The 26,714-nt window shown below is 46.5% G+C and overlaps 1 protein-coding gene across 6 annotated transcripts in view; it reads right to left on the bottom strand.

Annotated features, from left to right (window-relative positions):
• CAPN10 (calpain 10) overlaps positions 1 to 26,714 on the bottom strand; it is a 32,753-nt gene that overhangs the window by 5,497 nt on the left and 542 nt on the right. For 3 of the 6 annotated variants that reach the window (XM_053390801.1, XM_053390796.1, XM_053390797.1), the window contains exons 2-13: positions 17,325 to 17,413; positions 15,916 to 16,062; positions 12,952 to 13,083; positions 11,449 to 11,645; positions 9,763 to 9,980; positions 8,717 to 8,858; positions 7,010 to 7,176; positions 6,092 to 6,375; positions 5,190 to 5,392; positions 3,380 to 3,635; positions 2,617 to 2,822; positions 1,239 to 1,284 (exon numbers count right to left, since the gene is read on the bottom strand). In XM_053390801.1, coding sequence (XP_053246776.1) covers positions 1,239 to 1,284; positions 2,617 to 2,822; positions 3,380 to 3,635; positions 5,190 to 5,392; positions 6,092 to 6,375; positions 7,010 to 7,176; positions 8,717 to 8,858; positions 9,763 to 9,980; positions 11,449 to 11,645; positions 12,952 to 13,083; positions 15,916 to 16,062; positions 17,325 to 17,327 — 2,001 coding nt within the window. In that variant the 5' untranslated portion in view covers positions 17,328 to 17,413. Of the gene's footprint in view, positions 1 to 1,238; positions 1,285 to 2,616; positions 2,823 to 3,379; positions 3,636 to 5,189; positions 5,393 to 6,091; positions 6,376 to 7,009; positions 7,177 to 8,716; positions 8,859 to 9,762; positions 9,981 to 11,448; positions 11,646 to 12,951; positions 13,084 to 15,915; positions 16,120 to 17,324; positions 17,414 to 25,332; positions 25,521 to 26,288; positions 26,385 to 26,714 lie in introns of those variants that run through there. The other 3 variants (XM_053390799.1, XM_053390798.1, XM_053390802.1) reach the window with 3 other exon arrangements.

Raw genomic sequence — 26,714 nt, 5'->3', positions numbered from 1 at the left:
TTTTGAGTTGCTTCGCAAGACGAATTTCCCTATGGGCTTGCTTCGCAAGACGAAAATGTCTTGCAAGTTTGTTTCCTTTTTCTTAAAACCGTTAATACCTATGGGAATCCGTGCTTCGCAAGACGAAAAATTCACAAGACGAAAAAACTCGCAGAACGAATTAATTTCGTCTTGCGAGATACCACTGTATTATTATTATGATTACAGTCATACCTTTTGTTACGTTTGCTTCAGGTTACGTGTTTTCAGGTTGCATCCCGCGGCGAGCCGGAAGTACCGGAAAGGGTTACTTCCGGGTTTCGCTGCTTGCACAGACGCGCAAAATGACATCACGCGCATGCGCAGAAGCAGCGACCCGCACGTGGGCAGACGTGGGTTGCGTTCCTTTCATGTTGCGAACGGGCCTCCGGAATGGATCCCATTCGCAACCAGAGGTACCATTGTAGTATTATTATTATTATTATTATTATTTGAATTTATATACCTCCCTATACCCTGAGGTCTCAGGGCGGTTCACAGAATAAAATCAAAATATAAAACCACAAAATGCACAATCAAAATTAAGAAAACAACCCACTCGTAAACCGCTTTGATGTTTTGTTTTTTGTACAAAAATCAATCAGTGTATAAATTTTATGAAATAAATACATTTCTGGATGGCACCAGATTGGGGAAGGCTGAACTCCATTCTGATGGGTAACAGCTCTCTTTCCAAGAATCTGGATAGGAATCTTCCAGCACGACTGATTATCACGGAGTCAGATCCTTGGTCCATGGATACCTCAGTATTGTCTACACTGACTGGCAGCAGCTCTGCTCTCCAGCCCAGGCCTACCCGGCAATGCCACTGGGGTTGGAACCTGGGGCCCTCTGCACATGCACAGCAGATGCTCTACACTGAGCTATGGCCCTTCCCTCCGCACGAGGCAGGAAGAGAGGAGAGAGGCAGAGACTGAAACTGATGGGAGGAGCCTTGAGGAGGAAAGCCCAGACAAGCCTACAAGTCACATGTCCGCTCTTGGAATCAGGGCGTGCCCTAAGTCAGCCTCAGCCAACCTGATGCCCCCCGGCTAGGGCCGATGGGAGTTGTAGTCAAAAACAGCTGGAAGGCACCAGGATGGCCTGATGCTGCTCTAAGCGACTGCCTCCTGTGCCAAGCTGAGAATTTCAGCGCTTTAAAAATGCAATTAAAAACACAATTAATTTAATATGAACTGATTTTTAAAAGTGCCACTTGCCTCTTGCAGCCTTTGCCCCAAGGTCTCCTTGCTCCGAATGCTCTTCCTGTGTAAAAGAAGATATTACTATTGCAAAATACAATGTAGGGCCAGTCCTACATCACTAACCAACAGCTTCAGAGATATCCTGAAGGAGCCATTTTTTGCTGCTGCTGCTTCTTTTGCTTCACACCTTGCCAACACTCACCACCCGACTTTGCCATTAGAGGGGCTAATGAAAATATGAGCTACAAATGGCAATTTCTGTTGAGAATGGGAAATATTTATCTATCTTTTACATTGATTACACTGGCACCATTGGCATCAATAAAATATTATCTTAAAGATTTCAAAATAGGTAAGGTAAAGGTAAAGGAGCTCTGGACAGTCAAAGGCGACTATGGGGTGTGGCGCTCATCTCACTTTCAGGCCAAGGGAGCCGGCGTTTGTCCACAGACAGCTTTCCAGATCATGTGGCCAGCAGGACTTCTAGCACAACAAAACACCATGACGGAAGCCAGAGCGCACAGATTTCAAAATAAAACATTACAAAGGAGGTCAACTACAAAATGTGGCAGTTAAATATAAATAAGAATGAGAGAACACATTTCAAAATAAGATATTGCTTAAAGGAAGTCAAATATACCATATTTTTCCGTGTATAAGACTAGGGTTTTTTTTTAACCAAAAAATTAGGTTTAAAATTGGAGTTCATCTTATCCACGGGTAGTGCTGAGGGGTGTTTTCTTAATTTGGAGTCCCCCAAAATAGGGGGCGTCTTATACATGGAGGCGTCTTATACACAGAAAAATATGGTATTATGTTTTTATTATTTATTACTATGGATTGTTCATTGGTGTACGTGATATTTTGTGCATTTTGTTATGTTATTAAAATTACTTTTAAAAACCTAGTAGTGAAAATTTGTTTTCTATTTGTAGTGTGGATCAGTTCCTAGAACAGGACTCTCAAAGAACAGGACTCCCCAGCCAAAATGGGGGGAGACAGGGCAAGGCAGGTGCCCAGTCCTGTTTTGCAAAGACATCCGTGTACAGTAGCACCTTGGTTCTCAAACTTAATCTGTTCTAGGAGTCCATTCAACTCCTGAAACCGTTCAAAAACCAAGGCATGGCTTCCAATTGGCTGGAGGAGCTTCCTGCACTCAATCGGAAGCCGCAGAAACACTTACTTCCAGGTTTGCGGCATTCAGGAGCTGATTTGTTCGACAACTAAGCCGTTCGAGAACCAAGGTACCACTGTATTCTGAACCTGGTGCTCTCCAGATATTTTGACACTCCAACTCTCATTGTGCTGGAGCTGATGGGAGTTGATCGTTCCAAACATCTGGGAGGCAACCGGTTCGGGAACACTGATCTAGCAGAAGCAAGCATGGCTTTACCTGTCTATTTTGGTAGCTACAATCACCGTGAAGCTGCCTTCTGTATCTGGCAAATACGTAGAAGGAACAATGGCGTAATTCCCTGAAGAGAGGCGGCACAGCTGGCTGACTTCCTGCGAGTAGCAATGGGGCACACAACTAACCACCGGCTCCAAGTGCAGGAAGGAAGACGAAGGCATTTTCACGTTGTTGTTGTCGCTGGGGACCTAAAAAGGATTGCAGGCTGTTAAGAAGGCTGCGACCCTCAGGTATCGACTCCCTTAAGTCAATGGCCGGGCTCAATTGTAACACAAACCCGAAGTCTGCCCACAAACCATGGTTTGTTTCAGGCCAAGAAACCAGCATCTGAAACCGGGGTTTGAAGGGGTTTGCAAGTCACAGCTTGTGCTAACCGCAGTTTGCTTTTATGCCCAAATTCAAAGATGGCTGATAAACCACATTTGAGACTACTGGTCTGCCTCAGGAAGGAATTGAACTGATGAGGGACAGTCCCAAGTAGAAAGGAGAGAGAAAGACAAACAAAGACAGAGACACAGAAGCAGAGAGAGAAGCAGTTGCAAACCATGGTTTATCGGTTGTACTTATGGAAGCTCCAACCATAGTGTGGGTTCTTAATCATGGTTAGCCACGGCAGAAAAGGCCTGTTATTGTGTTGCCACCATCTGGACCTCAGGTAAAGGAGGCACACGAAGAAGGGCCTCAGAAGATGAATGCAGGACCCAGACAGTTCATATGGGGAGAGTAGGTCCTTGAGGTTTCCTACCTGGAAGATGTGAAACCCTACTGGGCGGCACTTGTTATCTGGGCAGTGCTGGCGGAGGGCAATCTTGATGCTGCTCTGCCCCACGCCTGTGGGGACGGAGAAAGGGAAGCAGGGGTTGGTGTGGAAGGAAGGGAAGTTGCGGCTGCCCCCGGCGTTCTGCCCTTTCCTCCAGCAACCCTCCAGCCGGGCTGTGTCCCACTCGCCCCCCGGGAGCTCTTCGCGGATGGCGTTGTCGGGCGACGGGAGTTTTATCTCGCTACAAAGGCAAGGCGGGGAGGTCAAAGAGAAGAGATGGGGGAGAGAAGGGAGAGAGGTGGGGTTAACAAAGGGCACTTCTAGACCACAGAACCCATCATGGTGGTTCTGCGTTAAAAGGTCAACCCCCATTGGTCAGAAAATGGAAAGCGTAATGCTGGTGGACAACAAAAGAGGTTTAAAGACTCTCTTGAGGCAAATCTAAAAAAATGTAGTATAAACACTGACAACTGGGAAACTCTGGCCTGCGAGTGCTGCAGTTGGAGAACAGCCTTTACCAAAAGTGTCATGGGCTTTGAAGACACTTGAATTCAGGACGCAAGGAAGAAACGTGCTAAGAGGAAGGCATGCTTGGCAAACCCTCACCATGGTCAACTCCTACCCGGAAACCAATGTCCCCACTGTGGAAGGACGTGTGGATGCAGAATTGGCTCCCACAGTCACTCACAGACTCACTGTTAAAAACTGTGTTTATAGAAGACAATCTTATTCGGCTACAAGGGATCGCCAAAGAAGAAGAAGAATAATCTGGGTCACCAAACCCATATGTGATCCCTTAAATTGAGATTCATCTGGACATGTTATGCTTCTCTAAAATAAATTTATATCCTGCTCCTGCCCACTCCAACCTGGCTTAAGACCTGATTTTGGAGGGGGAACCGCACTGCGTGATGACCTGCAGTGGGGCATGGACCACCTCCTGGTTCTCTTGGAACCTCTTAGTGGCTTTTCATAGAACTGTAGAGTCAGAAGGGACCCCAAGAGCTTTTAGTTCAACCTCCTGCAATGAAGGAATCACAGCTGAAAAATCCCTGATGGATGGCCATCTAACCTCTACTTTGAAAACCTCCAGTGAACCGTGAACCCCACAAACTGCTGAGGGAGTCAGTTCCACTGTCGAACAACTCCTATGGCAGGAAGTTTGTCCTCTTGTTGGGGGAGCTGGGCATGTTTAACCTGGGAAAGAGGAGGCTGAGAGGAGATATGATCGCCCTCTTCAAGTATCTGTCACACAGAAGATGGGGCAAGCTTGTTTTCTCCCATCCTGAAGGGTAGGACTCAAACCGATGGAGTCAAGTTACAGGAAAGGAGATTCCGACTAAACATCAGGAAGGACGTTCTGACAGTAGGAGTTGCTTGACAGTGGAACAGTCTCCCTCAGAAGGTCATGGACTCTCCATCCCCGGAGGATTTTAAGCAGAGGTTGGATGGCTGCCTGTCATGTACAAACTAGTTGAGATTCCTGCATTGCTGGGGGTTGGACTAGATGTCCCCTGGGGTCCCTTCCAACTCTACAATTCTATGATAAAGCACTTGCAGTAACAGTGCCCACCATTATGTAAATCAGAGGGTGGGAAATCTCAAGACGCAGTTTCACACCAACTGCCAAGCTTGGTGGCACAGCACCTGCTTCCCAACCCTCAGCATCTCCTGGACAGAACTTGTGTCTGAAACTGCGGAGAGATGCTGCCAGCCAGAGTTGGCAAAACTGAGCTAGATGGACTCATATACCACCCTCCCTCCCCACGTCGCATTTCCTTTCTTCTGGATGCACCTGAGGGAGATTCTTCCGCTGGAGAAGACCCGAAGCAGGAAGTTGCCCTCAGCATCGTTCAGGAAGGTGCTGGGGATGACCAGGTAATAGCCAGGAGGGAGGTCACAATGCAGGTGCACCTCTCGGTTGTAGGAGTGGCAAACGGTGCTGGAAACTGGAGGAGCAGAGAGCGTCTTTGGGAGGCTGAACTGTTTCTTTTCGACCTGGAGGGTGGAAAAGCAATGGCAGTGCTGCAGAGGTCTTACAAAGTCTTACAAGAGGTCAAGGCAAACACAAAGCAGGAACACAAAAGCATTCATGTCCCCTGGACAGAGCTGTTTGTGCTTTGCCCCAGGAACCTACTGCAATGTATACAAAGAAAGCCCCCATTACCTGACCTTAGAACAGGTTTTGTGCTCAGCAGTATTATTATTTATTAAATTTGTATACCGCCTACCACCCATACGTTTCAGGGCAGTTCACAAGATAAAACTACAGTTGTACTTTGGATCTCGAATGGCTTAGTTGCTGAATGTGAGTGTTCCAGTTTCTGAACATTTTTTTGGAATCAGGAAGACCAAAATTTTAACAAGGAATGGGGAAAATTTATAATTTATCTTAAAAACCACTGTAAACAGCTAAAATCATTAGTAGGATTGGAATAACACTTGTAGTTTAATGTTGAATTTTGGATATAATGGAGATGTAAAAGCTTTGGATTATTATAAAAGATGCAGGAGGAAATGGTTAACAAAAGGACCCACAAAGGGGAAGAGGGAATTTCAGGAGAATCTTGTCTTTCTGTTGGTTGTTGGATAATTGACTGTAAAACTTTAAACTGAAAAACTAAATAATTGTATTTTTAAAAAAGAAACATTCTGTATAAGGAGGCGGCCCAGATCCCCACCCTAGCTGCTTGTTACCTTCCATATGTGGAGTCCCACCGCGTGGTAATTTTTGCCTCGGATGCCATCGTTTAAAGCGGGATCTGCTTCCACTAAGCGGGGCCAGTTGCGGATCCTGCCCGCCCAGTCGGTGCTGTGCTTGCGGTGTTTCTGCAGGAGGGCAATGCACACCTCGCTCTGCTCAAAGACCCTCAGCCAGAACTTGGGGTTCATGGGGAAGGTGCTGTTGTTGCGGCAACCGCCTGCGGACTGGCCCCTCACCCAGGACCCGTACAGCTTCTGCGTGTGGCTCAGCACTCTGTCTGTGGGGAGAGATGGGGGGGGGGGAAATACCGTATTTTTTGCTCTACAAGACGCACCCGACCATAAGATGCACCTAGTTTTAGAGGAGAACAAGAAAAAAAAAATTCTCTCCCTCTCTGTTTAGCACCCCTTCAGAGAAGCGGCAGGACAAATGGAGCCCCTTCCATTTCTCCTTCCGCTTCGCTGAAGGGGCGCTGCGCACCTTTCCCTCTGCACAGTGCCTCTCCAGCGAAAGCTGCACAGTGCCTCTCCAGCGAAGTGAAGCCAGGAGAACAAGAGGGATTGGTATTGGTGCGCACTGATCCCTCTTGCTCTCCTGGCTTCAGCGAAAGCAACGCAAAGCCTCCTGAGCACAGTGGGAGGAGCGCTCCCGCTGCGCTCAAGAGGCTTCACACGGCTATCCCTGAAGCCAGGAGAGCAAGAGGAATTGGTGCGCACCAATCCCTCTTGCTCTCCTGGCTTCAGGGATAGCTGCACAGCCTGCATTCGCTCCATAAGACGCATACACATTTCCCCTTACTTTTTAGGAGGGGAAAAGTGTGTCTTATAGAGCGAAAAATATGGTATGCACACATCGCATCACTGAGCCAGAGCAGCATTTGGGGTCAAGGGGAGACTGCATCGCTTTCGTACCGGTGTAAAGGCTCTGAAGCTGTCCTTCTTCAGTAATCGGGTACCCGGTTATGATCTCATCAAATTCCGCAAAGAACTCCTCCTCTTCGACCCAAAATTCTCCTTCCTGGATCTGGGACAACAGCTCTGCAGCAACCACAGGGTCCAGTTGGCTCCAACCTGGACCACTGAAGAACAAGAGGCAACAAGGACAAAAATGAATGTCAGTGTGGGGGTTAGAGTGCCGGAAAAGGACCTGGGAGACCAGGGTTCAAATCCCTGCTCAGCTCACTGGGTGACTTTGGGCCAGTCACTCAATCTCAGCCTTATCTACCTGACAGGGTTGTTCTGAAGATAAAATGGAGAGGGGGAGAGATATGGGGAATAAATATAATAATAGATACATTTTTTATTATTACTATTATCATTATTCACAATGTCGTTCAGTGTTTCCCAAACTTGGGTCCTCCAGCTGTTTTGGGACTACAACTCCCATCATCCCCAGCTAGCAATAACAGTGGTCAGGGATGATGGGATTTGTAGTCCCAAAACAGCTGGAGACCCAAACTTGGGAAACACTGGACATGGTACTTTAACGAAATACAAAAGATTAAGTTCCTACAGCAAAATAGAAATTTCCCCTCAACTAGCCCTGCAATTTCACTCTGAGGCACAGTGGGAAATTAATATGGAAGCTGCCATTTTAATTTCCCACAATGCCCCAGGACCAATGCTACATCCAGGGCATTGGGGAAGGGAAATTAAAATGGCTCCTCCAAGACACCCTACAAGAGAGAGGCCAGGGCAAGCGGAGTGTTGGCTCCTGCCGGACCACTGGTCCCCAGGCATCTGCCCGAGGATGCTGAATGCCAACTGGGCTGGCAAGTTGGGCTCCCGGGTGAAAAGGAGAACTACAGCTCCTGTGGTTTTAAGAGGTGTATAGAAGACAAGGTATGCCATCTGAAAGTTGTCTTGTCCACAAGTCCTTAAGGTGGAGGAAGGGGCTCTGTCCTCTTCCCCACCTGGACACCTTCCTGAGAGGCAGCCTATCTGGGCATCTCCCACTCTACGTCTGGTTTGGCCTGACAGAAAGAGCCAAAAGTTGCCATGCTTCATTGGCGCAGAAAGACGAGAATGGTTGTTGGCACACAGGCCAGTAACAAGCAGCAAAGGTAGGTCTACATTTACTGTCTTCTCCTTGGCGGGCACATTAGCAAAAATATAACCCTCTTCCCACTGGGGCGCACTGCCCCACCAACCTCAGCCAGCCCCCACCTGCCTGCCTCCTTACTTCCAAGCAGTCCAGAAGGTGGCCCTGGTTGTCAGCTTCCTCCTCCTTAGCCTCCATGTTGCCTTTGTAGGGCTCAGAAGGGATGGGGGTGGAACTAGGATGAGCTGGCTCTGCCTGTCAATGGGCTCTAGCGCCACCTAGGGTTGGGCTCCCTGCATCCTACCCTACCAGCCTCAACCGGTCATCAATGTCCCCCTTTACAGCCCTTCAAAGAAGGGAACTGGGCTGCGAATGGGGCAATTAAGAGTTCTGCCACCACTACCAATGTATGAAGAATCCTCCCGAACCGATATAAGCAACTCGCTTCCTGGTTTGAGGACAGACCTGAATAAGCATTTATGGCGTTTGCAAATGGCATCCGATGAAAGGCCCACGCAGGGACAAAAGCATGGCACAGGAGCATCCTTAAGAAACTGGCATGCGGAACAGCCACTCACCCCTCCCTCCAGGGCCCTTTCCAGCAACGCCTTCCCCAGGGGTTACGGATCCGCAGCAGGATGATCTCCTTCCGGGACACTTTGGAGAGGTCCTGCATGTCCACAACGATGAAGGCATGGAACTCCCCCAGTTCGCTGGTACCTGGGCATGCGGAGAAGGCAAGCAGTGGTTTAAAAAATGAGCAGCATTCATTTCACCCCCGGGGAGAGGGGGAAGAAATGCCCCACAGACATGCAAACATCATCTCTTTGCAATGGCAGCTCCCAGTTTATGGAACCCCCTGCTGGGATATGAGTGCTCAGCAGCTGCGAACTAGCAGCTCATTGTTTACATCATGTGATTCATCTGATGTTTCTGAGCCTGAGACAGGATGTTCAACGCTCTTCTCAGGGTTGTGTTCTCAGTGTAACTTGAGACCTTCCTGTTGTTGCTGCAAAGGGGGAGTGAGTGAGTTGTACGGAGGTTTCTGAGAGAGCAGACATGCTTTGTGCAAGCTCGTGTACAGTGTACAGTCCGGGAATAAAGTAGAATGGATTAGACTACTTTCAGACTGTTTTTCTTTCTTCTGCTGACATGCAGTGTGCATCTCTCAAAAGGGGAGTGTCGCTTATTACCGATCTCCCTGGACTGACCGAAGACCAGCCAGGGGTAGATCACCGGCAAGAGACCCCAGTGCCTGGGAAGAGGAGTCAGCCTTTCCCGAGGGAGCCATTCGCCAACACCCCCTTCCTATTATCTTTCTCCAGGCATCAATTCAAGGTCTTATTTATTTGCAGAAAACTTCAGTGCAGCCAGAGTAACTATACTGGGATAACAGTATCGCTAATGGTTTTAGTTACGCTTCTGGTTACTGTACTGTGTTTTAGATTATGGTTTCGAATGCTAACTGCACCTCAGCAATGAAATACAAGGGTGTGATTGTCAAAACCTTGAAAATGAAAACCGCTTACAACAGACGCATTTCAGAAAGCGGTCTGGCCATCCACAGGCTTCTTGCCCAGCTAAATTCTGAGACTGAACAGGCTTTAAAGAGCTGCACGTTTACCTTGCCGTGAGCTGAAGACGGAGCAGCTCATCACGCATTTCTCTTTCAAGTTCATCAGTCTCCTAAATACCGCCTTCTCCAAAACTTTGCCTGCCCTCTCCCTTTCTGTGCTCCGGCCTGGGTCTTTTAGGGACCACCTCTCCGCTAGGCCTCCTGTCAGATCCACGAGAGCGTCAGCAACCTGGCCTGCCCAGAGCTGTTCATAAGATCCATGCACCCTAGAGAGAGAAAACACAAAAAATCCAGGACATCATACCAGTACTTCACAAGAAAGCTTAAGCTGGTGAAAACATGCAAAGTCCCTGCCAATCCTTGGGAAATCCGCTAATGCATCAGTTAGTGGCGAATGTATCAGAACTATTGAGGTGAGTCAAGCCTACTAAATATTTTGGGTGGCTAGAAGCTTTCGGATGTGTTTTGCAAGACCAGGCAACTCTGATACATTGGGCACCAGCAGCCAAAATTATCCACACAAATGGAAAATGCTATGTCATCCACACGTATTTTTGTAAGGAAGAAAAATAAGTGCACTGGATTTGGAAAGCATCTAGAATCCCGCTGAAAAGTTCTTTATTTAGAAAAATCTGAAGAGGTAACTAACTTTCCCACAAATTCACAGTCCTCACTATGCAGAAAGCACAGCTAAGGGCAATTCTGGAAAAGAAAACGACTGCAAAGGACACACAGGCCACGTTTGCATGTAACACTAAACCATGGTTTAGTACTGCATACAGGAATGGGAATCAGGCTGAGCCAGGCCTTGGGCTCAAACACTCCCCACCCAAGATATTCCCATGCTGCTGGGAGAGTGACTGGGCCAGCATTTCCTTTCAGTTCCTCCTAATCTTAGCTTCTTCTTGAGTGTGAACCAGGAGTGGTGTTTCATCACAAACCCTGGTCAGTTTAACAAACCAATTCCACAACCCTGTACAAAACTGTACAGGGCATAATTTTTCTTGATTTTATCCACTGGGAGAACCTCATCAAGAGTAGCAGGTAAGTCTTTACAAGAAGTTTTGTACGGTGAATTATTTGAAATATAGCAAAAAAGACAACGAGGAGAATTATTAGTTAAGGATATTAAAGGCAATATGAAATTAAGAAATGTATAATATGTGATAAATAATGGAAAATCATCAGAGGCGCTGACAGAAGTCCAAAAATATTGTATAGGATGAGAAGTTATGTGTATGAATGTTGGAATTAATATGTTAAACATTAATAAAAATGTATTTAAAAAAAAAGAGTAGCAGGTAAGTCACAATAGGAACTGTCATCCAATAATTAAGTTCCTGGGATTTCTGGGCTCATTTCTCTCCCAGAAGTTAAGGAGACCTTTTGAGCCCCTAGAGGCCAAATGTTTGGCCTGTTCCTTGGTTCTGCCCAAAGAGGAACAAGGCCACAAAATGGACTGTCAGTCCTAAAAGATGAGCCGTTTGCCCTTACGGAATTATCAGGGAAATCCTTTCATTTTGTATTAATTCCCAATGTCAAAGTAATGAAGCCAGGCAAGCTTTCAAATGTTTACGCCCCTTCAAGGTTCTTCGGACCACTTCCACGTGTGGAAGATCACACACAAAAGGAACACTCAGCGCAACCAAGACTTGTTTGAAAATTGCTGTGTGAATCTGTGCAGCCGGGCACACAGTTTGCAATTCCCTCAAGGGCAAGTCCCTCCACACGTACTTGGCATAGGCCTTTTCCAGCAGAGGGAGCCAAAACACATCTTCTGTCTGGCACTGCGAGAAGCAGAGTTTGCCCCCCAGGCAAGGCAGGCGGTCGTCTATGGTCACCTCCACCCAGTGCCCAAATTGCCAGACCCGGCAAGTGAAACAGCCTCTGTATTTCTCATCTCTCCAGCTGGGCTGACCCGGAGGTATCACCTGCAAGAACAAAACAAAGTCAGAGGCAACAGGAGCAGGCAAAGGCTTTTGCATTCCGCGTCTGTGGGCTTGCCGCTTGAGGGTGCAGGTGCCCGAAGACTCCTTTCCTTCCTGCCTTCTTAAAACATAGCAAGATTCTAGTCCTTATGGCTACAGGAAAAAATCTTAAAAGCATATGTGCAACCTGGGGACATGGCACAATGAGCAGGGCAGTGTTTTGGTAACTTATGGCCCCTCCTCTACTCTTCCAAACACACCTTGGCCAGACATCCATATTCATTCTTCCTCTCATTTCCTAAATAGAAACTTCTGCTTAATATGTGAAGTTTAATCTGACTGGGAACCAGCGGTGAGATTTGGAGTGATTTAAAGGACCTGTTTTGAATCAAGCAGGGAATAATAATGCACTAAAAGCAGAAGTACCATCAATGAAAGATGGGCAACATGACTGAATTAGCAAAAATGACGGCAACAATTAGAATGCAATCTAATCAAAATCTCAAACAGGAATGGAAATGGATAGAAGAATACATGTCCAAAAGAAGCTCCAACAAGAATTTATTGATATGTATAGACTGATTTCACACACAAAAATTTTTTTCCTTCCAGTAGCACCTTAAAGACCAACTAAGTTAGTTCTTGGTATGAGCTTTCGTGTGCATGCACACGAAAGCTCATACCAAGAACTAACTTAGTTGGTCTTTAAGGTGCTACTAGAAGGAAAAAAAATTTTGTTTTGACTATGGCAGACCAACACGGCTACCTTTCTGTAACTGATTTCACAAAGTTAAGTTAAACAGATATATAAGAATGTATGTTTAATTATTAAGATACAAAAATACAATCACAATAATAAAGTTTTAAAATAATAACAAGGAAGTCACGCAGTGGTGGAGGGAAGGCACAGGGCAAGAAATATGAAGCAAATAAGAAATGGCTAGATGTTGGTACATAATGGAATGTGAAAATGTGACTTTATAAATATAATATATGTATTACTATGTGAAAATTCCATATTTGTATTGTGACATTAATAAATAAAATCAAATAAAAATAATGCAGTAAAATGCACCTTATGTTTCAGAGGCACTGTGCCAAGCTAGGCTTCCTGGTGCCAAAACAGATAGTAAGTCAAACATCCGCAACCTGTTGTCCTCCAAGTGTTTTGGACTGAAACTCCCATCATTCCTGACCATTCATCATGTTGGCTGGGGCTGGTGGGAGGTGTAGTTCAAAACATCTGCAGAGAACCAGACTGTAAGAACATGGATCCTCTCCCAACCAAAAGAACAGCACTCTCCTGTACCTTGGCCAACAAGTATTTACTCTTCTGCAAAGCGGCACAGGCACACAGGAACCAGCAGTCTCCCAGCATCCCTTGCTTGACTTGCCACTCATATTGATTGTCGGAAAATAATCGAGGTGTAGAACAAATCTCCTGGTGGGGAGAAAGAAACAGTGCAAGTTTACCGCTAACTTTTTATAGAGCCAATTGTATTTCAGGATTAAACAGCAAGGCTCTGGGATTCTGCTTTGAGTGGTTTTACAGAACAGGTTGGTTCTATTCCTTGGAGGTTTTTAAGCAGAAGCTGGATGGCCATCTGTCACGAATGCTGGAGTGGAGATTCCTGCAACTGCCGGGGGTTGGACTAGATGACCCCCAGGGTCCCTTCGAACTCTACGATTCTATAATTCTATTGCATGTTCTGTACTTCATCATTTGTGACTAAGCCAGTGCTCCCCACCCGATTCACTTGCTACCTATTTTGAAAAGTTGCAGAATTAGTTAAAGCATGTAAGTAATTTTATTATTTTATTATTAATTTGGGCTGGTTTTTTTGTAGTTAAGGAACATGTTTTCCTCCAATTAAGCATGAGGCAACTGTGTAACAAGTCACTGCTCTGGAAAAATCTGGAATGCTGTGATCATACAGGTGCTCATTATCTATAAATGGGCAGCTGCTGTCATGGGTCATAAATCAACCCTCAGATGCTGTGCACAGAGGTGGAAAATAAACCTAAGGTTTTAAGAATGGAGAAGCAAGTTCTGGGGAGAGAAACAAATGGTACTGTAAGTTTCCAGCAGCTAAGACAGGAGCCGATTGTTTCGCACCAACATAACCTCCACTTGCCCATCCAACGCAAACCTGCATTTCCTAGTACAGCTTCCCCACTGTTTTTCAAATGTGCATGAATTTTTTTTATAGTAAGGTATGTCTGCATAAAGACAGGGGTGCCCTGTTAAAAATAAAAGGTGGTTTTGCAAACTTTTCACTTGAAGTATGGGAGCAGCAATGAGGTTGATCTGGAATTCTATTTGCACAATTAGAATGGTATGAAGGAGGGGTGAGTGTGTTAACAACCCACCCCCCCAAAAAAAACAATTGGAGGAAAACACCAGCTGTACCCATGGAGGCTCCTCACATGATTTCTAAATCACCTGGGAAGCATCCTCCCCCCCAGTTGGAAAGGCTCCCTGTTTCAGAAGCTGACCCTCCACACTGGCAAGGACAAACAGACTTGCATCCTTGTTCCCACTCCGCCTGACCACATGGAATACTAAAATGCCTAGATTGGGTTGATGTGGCGCAGGCCAGCTGGGAAACCCAGTTCATTGCAGATTCTATGATTTTATGAAGTCAATAATCCACCATGGCTGCTCTTAAGAGCCTCACTCTTGTCCTCATCCTGGGATGATTTTTTTAATAAAACAAACAAACCAACAACTTATCATACTTTTCGTTCTATAAGACACACCAGACCACAAGATGCATCTAGTTTTTGGAGGAGGAAAACAAGAAAAAAAATATATTCTGAATCCCAGAAGCCAGAACAGCAGCGATCCCTCTTGCTGTTCTGGCTTCAGCGATAGCTGCACAGCCTGCATTCGCTCCATAAGACGCACACACATTTCCCCTTACTTTTTAGGAGGGGAAAAGTGTGTCTTATAGAGCGAAAAATACGGTAAATTTGTTATTTGTTCGGCTACTCACTAGTGACTAGGATTTTGCTTTAAAAAAAACCCACAACAGTCAAAGGGTCTCTGTAGGCTGGTGGGTTTTGCATGTATTTTATTTAGTCATTTAATTAAAAAAAATACACACCACTTGACAGTAAAAAAACCCAAAAAACCCTCAAAAATATAAAACAATAAAAAAATTGGGGGGGGGGGGGAATCACAGCCATGGTTCAAAACATACAAAAGTTAAAATACTAAAACAGATTAAAATTGTCTCAACTTACTAAGCAAATGGGTAGGCTTGTCTAAACAAGAATGTTATTTGCAGGCACCAAAAAGAGTACAGTGAATGTAGCGATCAGGTGGGATTGCTATGAGGAATTATAACAAATATAGAGTAAGCCATCTGTGTCAGCAATGAAAGCATTGCGTTGACTGGGTTTGAACTATTTTGATCTGATTCTTGATCAACCCACACCTCTGCATCTCTGTTCCATTTCTCTTTCTTCACAAGTCATGTACACAGCCAGGCAGGCACCCTGGGTCATCAAAGACAGTGGGCAAGTTTCTTTGAAGTAGCCTTTCTGATATGTTAATCCTAGGATGTTAATCTTAGAGCCAGGAAACAGGTTTCACATGAAGGCGATAATGATCACTGTCCTTCTGGCCATCCTTCTTATCATGTTTATTGCTTGTTTATGACCTCAGGGGTTGCCAAATATACTTCTTTGTAGTTCTGTTCTTTGTTTACCCCGTGCTTAATTAGTTTTGGTAGTCTAACTTTGTCCCCACGTGGGGTTTGTTGAAATGCTCAGAAGAAATCTGATTGGTTCTTACAAACACTCTGTAAAAAAGTTCTTTTGTGAATAAAACGACCTGGGCCGGAGGGTGGAGGGAGAGATTATTATACGCACCCTTCCCAGAGTCTTGCTGGTTCAAGCCTCTGTGTGTATTCTTATTAATCAGAGTTCAATCCTTCCTTTACTTTGGGAACGCCTCAGTGAAAGAGCCTGCTTGTTTGATCTCAAGAGGCAGGGAGTTCCAACGTGCAGGCATTGCCACACTAAACAATCGAGTGCTTAGAGATGTGGAACAGGTCAAAGGATAAACCAGGACATTTGTGGTATGAAAAGTTACTTGATTTCAGTGGGAAGTTACAGCACATGCACTAGTTGGAAGTGAAGCAGTTTGACTACTCCAAAACCTTGGCAGATGCAAACAGTATTGAAAGTGGGACTGCGTTTAACTGCCCTGAGCACAAATCATCACGAAAGCACAATAAATAGGGTGTGTGGAGGAGCCAAAACAAACCTGAGGTCTCAGCCAACAAATCTCCCCCCTGAAATGAGCCAGAGGAGTTGAGTAGTTAAAAAAGAGAGAGTCGTCATTAGCCGGAAATGCGAGGTCCTTGTAAAGATCTCCCTTGAGATCCGACGGCTCCCGGTCTCCCAGCATCTTCTATGAAACAGCAAATATTTGCATCAACGTCAGAGGCTGCAGGACTCCAATTTAAACCTGCAACCGTATTAGAAAGGAGGGAAAGGAACCACAGTTATAAAGATACACACTGTCAGAAAAGAAAGGGTGGTGGGAGAGGAGAGAAAGCAAAGAAGAAATAATAATAATAATAATAATAATAATTATTATTATTATTATTATTATTATTATTATTATTATTATTATTTATACCCCGCCCGCCCTAGCCAAGACTGGGCTCAGGGCGGCTAACACCAAGTATAAAAGCAATTGATTAAAATACAACTTAAAAGCAAGATTAAAATAGAACATTAAAATGCAGCCTCATTTCAGTAGGAACTCAAATCAAAAACTTTTTGGGGATGAAAACGTCAAATCTTCACCAAGGCCAACTATCCAGACTGGTCCTACGTGGGCCAGAAAAAAGCCAGGGAAGTCCCCGAATAGGAGTTCCATCACAGAAGGAAAAAGGAAAGAGGGGGAGGGGATCAAGTTGATTCCAAGCCAAAGGCCAGGTAGAAGAACTCTGTCTTACAGGCCCTGCAGATCCCGCAGGGCCCTGGTCTCATGAGACAGAGCGTTCCACCAGGCCGGAGCCAGTGCTGAAAAGGCCCTGGCTCTGGTTGAGGCTAATCTGACGTCCTTAGGGCCCAGGACCTCTAGGGTGTTGCTGTTTATGGACCTTAAGGTCCTCCGTGGGGCATACCGGGAGAGGCGGCCTTGTAGGCCCCCAGAAAGAGGCTCCTTTCTAATACAAGAGCTTGGGATCACAGAATGGACTGGGCAGGAGGTTTTGAGTCGGATACAAGGAAAGACTTCTTCATGCAGGGCAGTTAACTTACAGAACTCACTGGGGATGGCCACTAGCTTTGAAACAGGACTGATCAGATCACTGGGCTGGTTAGGCATGACAGCCAAAAGGAGCCTCCAGCTTCAAAGGCAGTATACCTTTGCACAGCAGATTCAAGAGGCAGAGAGCAAGAGAGGGCTGTTGCCCTCACAACTTACTTGTGGGCTTCTCAGAAGCACCTGGCAGGGACCATGAAACTTTTGGGAGTCCATTAGAGGAGGGATGTTAGAGAAGAGAACTGCAACGTCATTTGGGAATGACTTTGCGCTGTCTATGGACCAAGTCCAGAGATGCTCTAAAATAGCAGAAGCTAATGCTCTCCTTACCCTATAGGTAGCCAAGAAAAATCAGACTCCTGCTCCCCCTAGCGTGAAATGAACGTTAAGTCACTTACCATGCCTGCTCTCTGTTTCCTTCCCTTTTACCTGCAATAGTCTTCATTCAGAAACCCCGGATACGTCCTAAAGAACCCACAAGCTGGGTCTATACAAATCGGGGAGGGGGGGAGGTACAGAGAAAGGAATCAGTTTGCATGGGGAAAACCAGACTCGATACTAGTGATTCCCAACTTTTTTTTGGCCGTGTCCCACCTGAGCATCTCTAAAATCCTGATGCCCTCCCCCCCGTGACATATAATTCTTATTATTCAAAAAGGGAACTCCTATTCACGCGGAGGAAGCCTAAAAGGCCATTAACTTGGTCTAAACTCATTCTCGAATTGCCTCCCTTAAAAATCAAATTGCCGCCCTGTGGGGCGTGCGCCCCACGTTGGGAACCACAGCCCTATACAGTGAGGAGCTGAGTGAGAAACAATGAGGTTTTCCGGGCCTTTCATGCAAAGCAAACAGCATCAAAACTCTGCAACCGGAAACTTCAAATTTCTGCCCCCGATATAAATATAATTCGCTGTTCTTATGAGGTTGGCCCTGGCTGAGGCAGCGATGGTGATGCCAGCATTGCCAGAACAGGATAGGGAGATATGGCAAAATAAATGAACCTTTTCCCATTTATTTGCAACGAGCCCCATCGGCACTATAGATATATGGCAGTATTGTGCTTTAAACCATCATAGCTTGAACCGTAGTTTGTTAAAGGCCCTGAGAGTTGCAAGGAGACCCTCCTCTCCTTGGGGGCGCCACAATTCCCAGAGTTCCCTGGGAAGAAGGGCTGGTTGTTAAATCACTCTGGAAACTGTAGTTCCATGAGGGGGAATAGGGACCTCCTAACAGCACCATTAACAAACTACAGCTCCCAGAATTCTGTTTTTGCTGTTGCATGACTCGGCACAAATCTATCAGGTGTTCAAAAAGGAATGCTACTGAAGGGACAGGGAAGGTATTCCCTGTATTTTATATTTAAGTAAATTGTTCTGCTCTGATAAATTCTTTTCTAAATTGCTCTGTTAAAATTGCATATTATCCTGCTTTGCTGAATTGGGAAGAGGCCCACTTCCTCTTTCTGCCGGCTAGCAGACAGCGAGCAGCGGCTTTGCAAGCTGGGAGCTACTTCCTCTTTCTGCTGGCTAGCAGGGAAGCTCATTTCCTGTTTTTTTCTCTCAGCTAAGTAGAAACTGCAGTACTCTCTGCACATGCTCTCTGATGCAGTAATGCAAGAGAAGAACACACGAACAAGGGAAGGAGGGGCGTTTAGATAGCCATATGCCATATAAGGAAGTAAGCTAAAACTTGCCAGCTGATTGGAGGAGGTTTTGGGGAAGCTTGGGGGAGGGAAGGGTGTTTTCAAGGTATAAGAAAGTTTGCAAATGTGAAATTGGGCGTAGCCAGTCTTTGGAGAGGACTCCACTGGCTGCCTCTGCGCAGATCTCAATAAATCTCTTTTCTCTGACCAAGAAGTCTCTGGAATTGTTTTTCCCCTCTGGCCACGGGGTTGGCGGACCGCTGGACCTCCGGGTACTGCTAATCTAAGGCTTCATTTTGGGGGCTCGTGTCCGGGATGGGTCCCCACCCCACGAAAGGTGGACCGAGGGGCCAGACTCGACCGGGTGAGCAACCGGGACCAGCGCTCGCAATCTCCAGCGCGCACCCTGCCAGTTCGTAGGGGGAGATCGCCACGCTGTGCCTGAGCCGAGACACCCAGTCGGGAGAGAAAAGAGGACGGCCGAAGGAGGGGTCCGCAGCGGAACAGGTAAGCCCAAGGGAAAGGGCGTGGTAGGAAGCCTGATCAGCTTCCTCTGGCTGTGAGCAGTAGAGTGCCGCCAGAAAAGGGATAAAGGGTCTGGCTGTGAGCAGTAGAGTGCCGCCAGTAAGGTTGGGGAAAGGGGAAACAGAGGGAAAATTATTTTGGTGTGTTTTGTGTGTTGCATGTTGGAATTATATTAGGGTGTGTTTTGTATGTTGCATGTCAGATACTCCAGTGGCTGAATTGTCAAGTGTGGGCCGGGGCTTAGCGTCCCCTTGGCCGAGCGATTGCAGGGCTGTGCATTTCTTAGCAACGAGAGTTCGCCAAGTCACAGTCTGTAGTGGTTGGTGTGTGAAAGGATCTTAAGCCCGGTTAGGAGCGGAGTATCTGAAAAAAAAAAAAAAAATGTAGTCTGGGGCAAGCTAACGTAGTCCTCTGAAATGCTTTTTAACCAACTGGAAAGCAGCTACGAAGCATGATGATTGGGTTCAAATTGAGAAGAGAGAGGATGTGAGGTTGATTGGCCCACCCAAGGAACTAATTAGCCCTCGGAGGGCAGATTTAATTTGCAACTAATCAACCCACTATATCAAAATATCTTGAACGTCCACCCAGACCAGATCCCCTATATTTCTACCTGGAAAATCAATGTAGAAAATAATCCACCGTGGCTGAAAGCCTGCCGAGGCGACGCCCCACAAAATACAATATGTGCAGTCCGACCGGCAGGGAAGTCAGAAAAGCCTCCGGTGATATCAGAGCCGGAAGGAGAGGAAGGAGAAGAGGGGGAAGTCATTAAACCGCCGCCACCCTATGCTCCACCAGCTGCCCCTCTAGCGAATCCCCCAGGACCAGAGAGGAGCCGGCCCTCAGCCTGAACCCTCCAAGGTTGATGAATTAGAGAGCGAAGAGGAAGAGGATGATGAGGAGTTTATGAAGGGACTAATTGAGTTAGCAAAGAAAGGAAAAATGTGGACACAGTATCAGACAATTGAGATTGCAACAGTATGTACAACCCTATGTGAAAGAAGTGGATGTTAGTTCCCATTTGTTAGCAGCAACCAGGGTGTCCCTCTATAAGTCCCATAAGGCACAGAAAAAGGGTGGGACTGCAATGATGCCTCTACGCAGAGTGTATGACCCACCAGCCCCCCAGGACAGGGTGGGGAAGCACCACCTTGCACTTATACAGTCCAACATGTGCCTTTTTTAAGTGCTGATGTGTGCAATTGGAGAAATTAGAACCCTACCTTTGAGGAGAACCCAGATGATATTGCCAACGCCCCATTATAAAGGCTGCCTTTGTAGCTCAGGCAGCGTCCGATATTCGCCAAAAGAAAAAATCCAGAAGCATGAGGGGTGCATCGGCCATGGGCTGGAATAGATGTTGGAAATAGCTCAAACCACTTACAATCAGAGAGATGAGGAGGCCCAGAAAAAAAAGGAGAAGTATCAAACAAGGAAGTTGACGGCATTACAGGCTACCACACCCACCCCTCAGGAAAGAGGAAGTGCCCGGGGAGGAGGGCGAAGCCGTCTCGGACGGAATCAGTGCGCCATCTGCCGACAGGAAGGGCACTGGAAGAGAGAATGCCCTATTCTATTATTAGGAAGAGATTTGTTGGTAAAGTTGCAAGCCCAAATTACTTTTAAGCCATCGGGAGAAGCCACATTGTCCAATATGTCACTTGGGGAACTGGTTGTGGAGGCACCCCTGAGGGAGTACTGGCGCCTCATGATGGTAAAAGAAGAGGAGGGACCCATCCCCGCCAGTATTCTGGAACAAGTGAACCCCCCAGGAATGGCAAAGAATATCCCACCAATAATTGTGAAGCCCAAGCCATTTGTCAATCCTGTTGCAGTAAATAAGTATCCTATCCCACGAAGGGCGACTGAAGGAGTGTGGGTGCATCTAGAGCGACTGCTCCAACATAGGATCTTGAGGCAATGCCAATCACAGTGGAACACCCTTTTGTTACCAGTGAAGAAAGGAAGCAGGCTATTATCCTGATACCAGAGCCAAAGAACTGCAGAGAACTCTGTGGCTTTCTGGGGTCTGCAGGATTTTGTAGGATATGGATATTTAATTACAGCATCATTGCCAAGCCTCTACATGAGTCAACCAGAGGAACTGAGAGAGACCCCTTTGTTTGAGGCACAGAACAACAGCAAGCCTTCGTGGATTTGAAGAGGGCACTACAGCAAGCCCCAGCGCTTGGCATCCCAAACCCTGAGAAACCCTTTACTCTATTCGTGGATGAGGACCAAGGGACAGCGAAAGGCGTTTTGTGCCTAAAATTGGGAAGCTGGCAACAGCCAGTGGCATACCTATCTGAGCGCCTGATGCCTACAGAACAAGGCTTACCGCCGTGCATGAGAGCAGTTGTGGCAGTAGCCACCCTACTGAACAAAGCAGACAAATTTACTTTTGGCCAAGACACTGTTTGTGTGACCCCGCATGCAGTCCCAGCTCTGCTTGACATGAAGGGTACCTATTTCCTCTCCCAAGCAAAGATGATGAAGAATATTTTAGCAGGCCTGACCTCAAAGATGAAGCAAACCCCCACTGGCCTTCATGGTTTGTGGATGGAAGCAGCTTTGTTAAGGCTGGACAGCGGAAGGCAGGCTATGCAGTGGTAGCCTTGGAAGACCAAGTGATCGAAGTGCAGCCACTCCCGCCTGGAACGTCGGCCCGGCTGGCATAAATAACAGCGCTCACCAGAGCCCTGACCCTAGCAAAGGGACAGAAGATAAACATTTATACTCTAAGTATGCCTTTCTGACTTTACATGCCCATGGAGCCTTATGGAAGGAAAGAGGTTTGCTTACCTCCAGAGGAAACCAGGTGGCCCACCCACAAGCCTTATTGAACCTTCTGGATGCTGTATGGGAGCCCAAGGCAGTGGCAGTTATCCATTGTTATGGACACAAAACTGGACTAGGAGAAGTGGCCAGAGGAAACCGACTAGCAGACAGGGTGGCCAAGGAAGCAGCCCGAGAACCAGCTCCCGCATCAGTTATTGGAGCACTGGTCCCTGGAAGGATCTTGAACACCGCTGATAAGCCAATATACACCAAAAGGAGAGGGACACTGCAGATGCCCAGGGGCTGACCATGTCCAAAGAAGGATGGTACCTTACTCATGATGACAGAATATGGATTCCAGAGTCCCTTTCTCAGCAGATTACTCAGAGATACCATGAGTCCACCCACATGGGACCAGATGCCACAACCAGACAGCTGAAGCAGTGCTTCTACATAGCCCACCTTTATCAACTGGCAGCCCAGATTTCCAGGAAGTGCCCGCTATGTCAAAAGAATAATCCCAGAACCGGACCCTTGGCTCCCCCGGGGATTCAGCATAGTGGAACTGCACCCATGGAAGACCTTGTTGTGGATTTCACTGAATTGCCCCGCTGTGGACTATACCGTTACCTGCTTGTGGTGATCTGCACGTATACAGGATGGGTTGAAGCCTGGCCCACCAGAACTGAAAAGGCATTTGAAGTAACCAGGTGCCTGCTTAGGGAGATCATTCCCCGCTATGGACTACCTAGGTCAATAGGATCTGACAATGGACCAGCCTTTGTCCACTCAGTTTTGCAATAACCCCCCATGCTAGTCAAAATGTGCAGTTTGATAATTATGTGCAGTAATTCTCCCGAGATTTTTTCTCTTTCTTAACAGGTGGACCCAGGCCCACTGCTGTTACCTCACCCCTTGGGTCCACCACACTTAAGTGAAGAAGGCTATTTTAGATTGGACAGTTACACCAAATCCTGATGATCCTCTGAAGCTAACCATCTCCAGAAGAGCGCCAGACAACCGCCCTGCTGGACAAGTGGATGGGAGGGACGCCCGCGGGCAGCGTCCCCAACGTAGAGACTTTTTTCCCCCAGCAAATTTTAAGGCACCGCCAGGACTTTTGATATTGGGGCCAGAACTCTTTGATATGGTCACTCCGTGTGTCAGGCCTCTGCAAGGGTGGATATATATATTCCTGTGGGTATATGTTAATATATGTAGAGGGAGAAGCCCCTTTCGGATACAGTATGTTGGGAGGAAATCATGAGAGTATTAAGCATCCACAAGGACAGGTGGGAAAATTGGTTAAGATAATAGGCTCCTCCTCAGAGAGGTGGGACACAACCTCCCAAAAAGCAAGGCAGCTGATAGAGCACGAGTATCAGTGGGCCCTTCAGCAATAAAATAGATATGTCCTAGATAATATTTCAGTCACCATTGATCACATGGAAACAATGATAGCCAGGAACCCGCTGAAAACTACAGGAGGTGATCTATGGGGTTGGTTATATTCCTGGCTGCCTCATGGCAGTTGGCTCAGGCATATTGTGGTATTATTAGCAGGGCCGCTGTTAATCCTTCTGCTTTTTTTTTTTTGCTTCTGTATATCCTGCTTCGTGCAATGCTTACAAGGTGTGATGCAAAAAGAATCATGGCCCTTATTGCTCTTCCCCAGGATTATAAACCCGAGAGACCAGGACGAACCTAGGAGATAGGTTGTCCCAAAAGAAGAGGAGGGAATGAAGGGACAGGGAAGGTATTCCCTGTATTTTATATTTAAGTAAATTGTTCTGCTCTGATAAATTCTTTTCTAAATTGCTCTGTTAAAATTGCATATTATCCTGCTTTGCTGAATTGGGAAGAGGCCCACTTCCTCTTTCTGCCGGCTAGCAGACAGCGAGCAGCGGCTTTGCAAGCTGGGAGCTACTTCCTCTTTCTGCTGGCTAGCAGGGAAGCTCATTTCCTGTTTTTTTCTCTCAGCTAAGTAGAAACTGCAGTACTCTCTGCACATGCTCTCTGATGCAGTAATGCAAGAGAAGAACACACGAACAAGGGAAGGAGGGGCGTTTAGATAGCCATATGCCATATAAGGAAGTAAGCTAAAACTTGCCAGCTGATTGGAGGAGGTTTTGGGGAAGCTTGGGGGAGGGAAGGGTGTTTTCAAGGTATAAGAAAGTTTGCAAATGTGAAATTGGGCGTAGCCAGTCTTTGGAGAGGACTCCACTGGCTGCCTCTGCGCAGATCTCAATAAATCTCTTTTCTCTGACCAAGAAGTCTCTGGAATTGTTTTTCCCCTCTGGCCACGGGGTTGGCGGACCGCTGGACCTCCGGGTACTGCTAATCTAAGGCTTCACTACCTTTTCATTTATCTAGGATTATTTTTAAACGGCAATGTTTATTTATATTTTATAATTTTGTCCATTTCAAATTAACGGGGAAAATTCGAAACCAACGCGATCAGAGATTCACCGAGGACTGGAACAAATTTACAGAGTATATCAAAACTGTGTGTGATCAGGAAATAACGCTTGTTGGATTTCAGGAAGCTCTGTGAAAAGAATAGATAGGAATGTCGCTTAAAGGAGAAGATAAAATAAGGATTGTTAAAGTGCAACATAAATTTAAGGAATGTGAGAAGTTGTGATAAATATGAAAATTGTCAGATAGGCTGATGGAAGTCTAAAAGATGTATAAGTTAAATTGGATGTTAAATTATAATTGGAATGGTTATTGGAAATTTGAATAAAAATTAATTAAATATATATATATATATATATATTTTATAATTTTATATTTAGACCTTTTATTCTTATTAAACAATTATCTGCCTTTTAGAGGACATCTGAAGGCAGGCCTGTATAGGGAAGTTTCTAATATTTGACGTTTTACTGTGGTTTTATTATTTGTCGGAAGCTGCCTAGAGTAGCCGGAGCAACCCCCCGTCAGATAATAATAATAACGATAATAATTGTATTTTAAATGAATATTTTGGATTGCTCTTTGCAAATCGCTTAGGGGTTTTCTGTCAGGTAAAGCGGTATATAAATGTTGTACAATAAGCAAAAACAAACAGTGTGCTGCCCTTCTCGTGTGGAGGCAGTTGGAAAAGGCCGCTCTCTTCATCACCAAGACAACCCTGCTCACACTTGCCAGGAACGATGAAATGCTCACAATAGCCCCCACAGAAAACCCATTCAGGTCTCTTCACACCCACACCACATTTAAAACACATGACTTGCCTATGCCAAAGATTCCTGGGAACCGTAGTTTGGAGAAGGCGCTGGCACTTGTGAGGGGGCAAACTACAGTTCCCAGGGTTCTTTTGGGGGGGGAGAGGTCTTGCGCTTTAAATGTACGGTGTGTGGATGCGACCGCAGGCATCCTCGGACACAACTGACCCCCCAAAAGCGACCTCAGAAGCACAGAAGAGCATCTTTGCCCTCAGCAACCCGACTCACCACGACCAACATGGATGTTGCATCGCCAACCCCGCGTTCCTTCATGCCATCAAAAGCCAGCGACACCTCATGTCCCTTGTCCCCCACAAACGCACGCAGGGCCACACCGGTGGACGTGTCAGCCTACCGCCCTCAGGGCCGGATTGAGACCTTTAGAGGCCCTAAGCGCTTTAAAAGATTTTGATGCCTCTGTATATGTCTAATAAGCCGACGCAACCAACAAAAATGTCAGCTTCAATGGACCGAGTGGCACTTTGCCAGTTGACAGATTCTAATTTTGTTGTATTTTCAAGATTAATGTATATCATTAATATCTATTATTCAACTCATTCCTTATTATTATTATTATTATTATTAGTGTGTGTGTGTGTGTGTGTGTGTGTGTGTGTGTATGGAAACCCAGCCAGATGGGCGGGGTATAAAAAATAAAATTATTATTATCATCATGCAATTTTTGCATTTATGTAAAGGTAAAGGGACCCCTGACCATTAGATCCAATCGTGGCCGACTCTGGGGTTGCGGCACTCATCTCGCTTTATTGACCGAGGGAGCCGGCGTACAGCTTCCAGGTCATGTGGCCAGCATGACTAAGCTGCTTCTGGCGAACCAGAGCAGCACACGGAAGCGCCGTTTACCTTCCCGCCGGAGCGGTACCTATTTATCTGCTTGCACTTTGATGTGCTTTTGAACTGCTAGGTTGGCAGGAGCAGGGACCGAGCAACGGGAGCTCACCCCGTCGCGGGGATTCGAACTGCTGACTTTTTGATCGGCAAGCCCTAGGCTCTGTGGTTTAACCCACAGCGTCACCCGTGTCCCTTTCATTTATGTAGGAGGCTTTAAATTGCTGTGGTGGCCCTTCTCTTGACACTTATTTTGCTTCACGGTTGATCTAGCCCCGATCGCCATCTTTCTCACCGCAGATCCAAGCTATTTCTTCATTACGTTCCTATCCTACCTTTCCTCCAGGGATCCCATGGCGGTCTACTTGATTCTCCCCTTCCCCATTTCACCCTCACAACAACCCTGTGAGGCAGGTTAGGTTGGGAGCCAGTGACAGGTCATGGCTTCCCAGGGCCCGGTGGTGCAACACCCCAAGCCAGCATAATGCAGCTATATGCATGCCACCCCCCCCCCATATCTTCTAAATCTGTGCTTTCAGCTGCTGTGCAACAGGCTGAACTTTAATCAGGAAAAAGAGAGAGGAAGGCAGCAACCCACTTCAGGGCAGGATGGCGTTTTCCACAACAACTAAAAAGCCCAGGCGCCTTATTCTGTGTTGCATTACATCGCCATTTCAAGCAGAAACGCAGCACCCTGGACCACAGCGAAGGCCTGTCCATCCCAGTCTTTCAGGATCTGCCCAGCAAGCCGGGCCTCCCTG

Source organism: Podarcis raffonei, chromosome 5, assembly GCF_027172205.1.
Source record: "Podarcis raffonei isolate rPodRaf1 chromosome 5, rPodRaf1.pri, whole genome shotgun sequence".
In the NCBI taxonomy this organism is placed as follows: Eukaryota; Metazoa; Chordata; class Lepidosauria; order Squamata; family Lacertidae; genus Podarcis; species Podarcis raffonei.
Note: the sequence above shows the minus strand (reverse complement) of the source record. Positions and strands in the feature narration are given on the sequence as shown.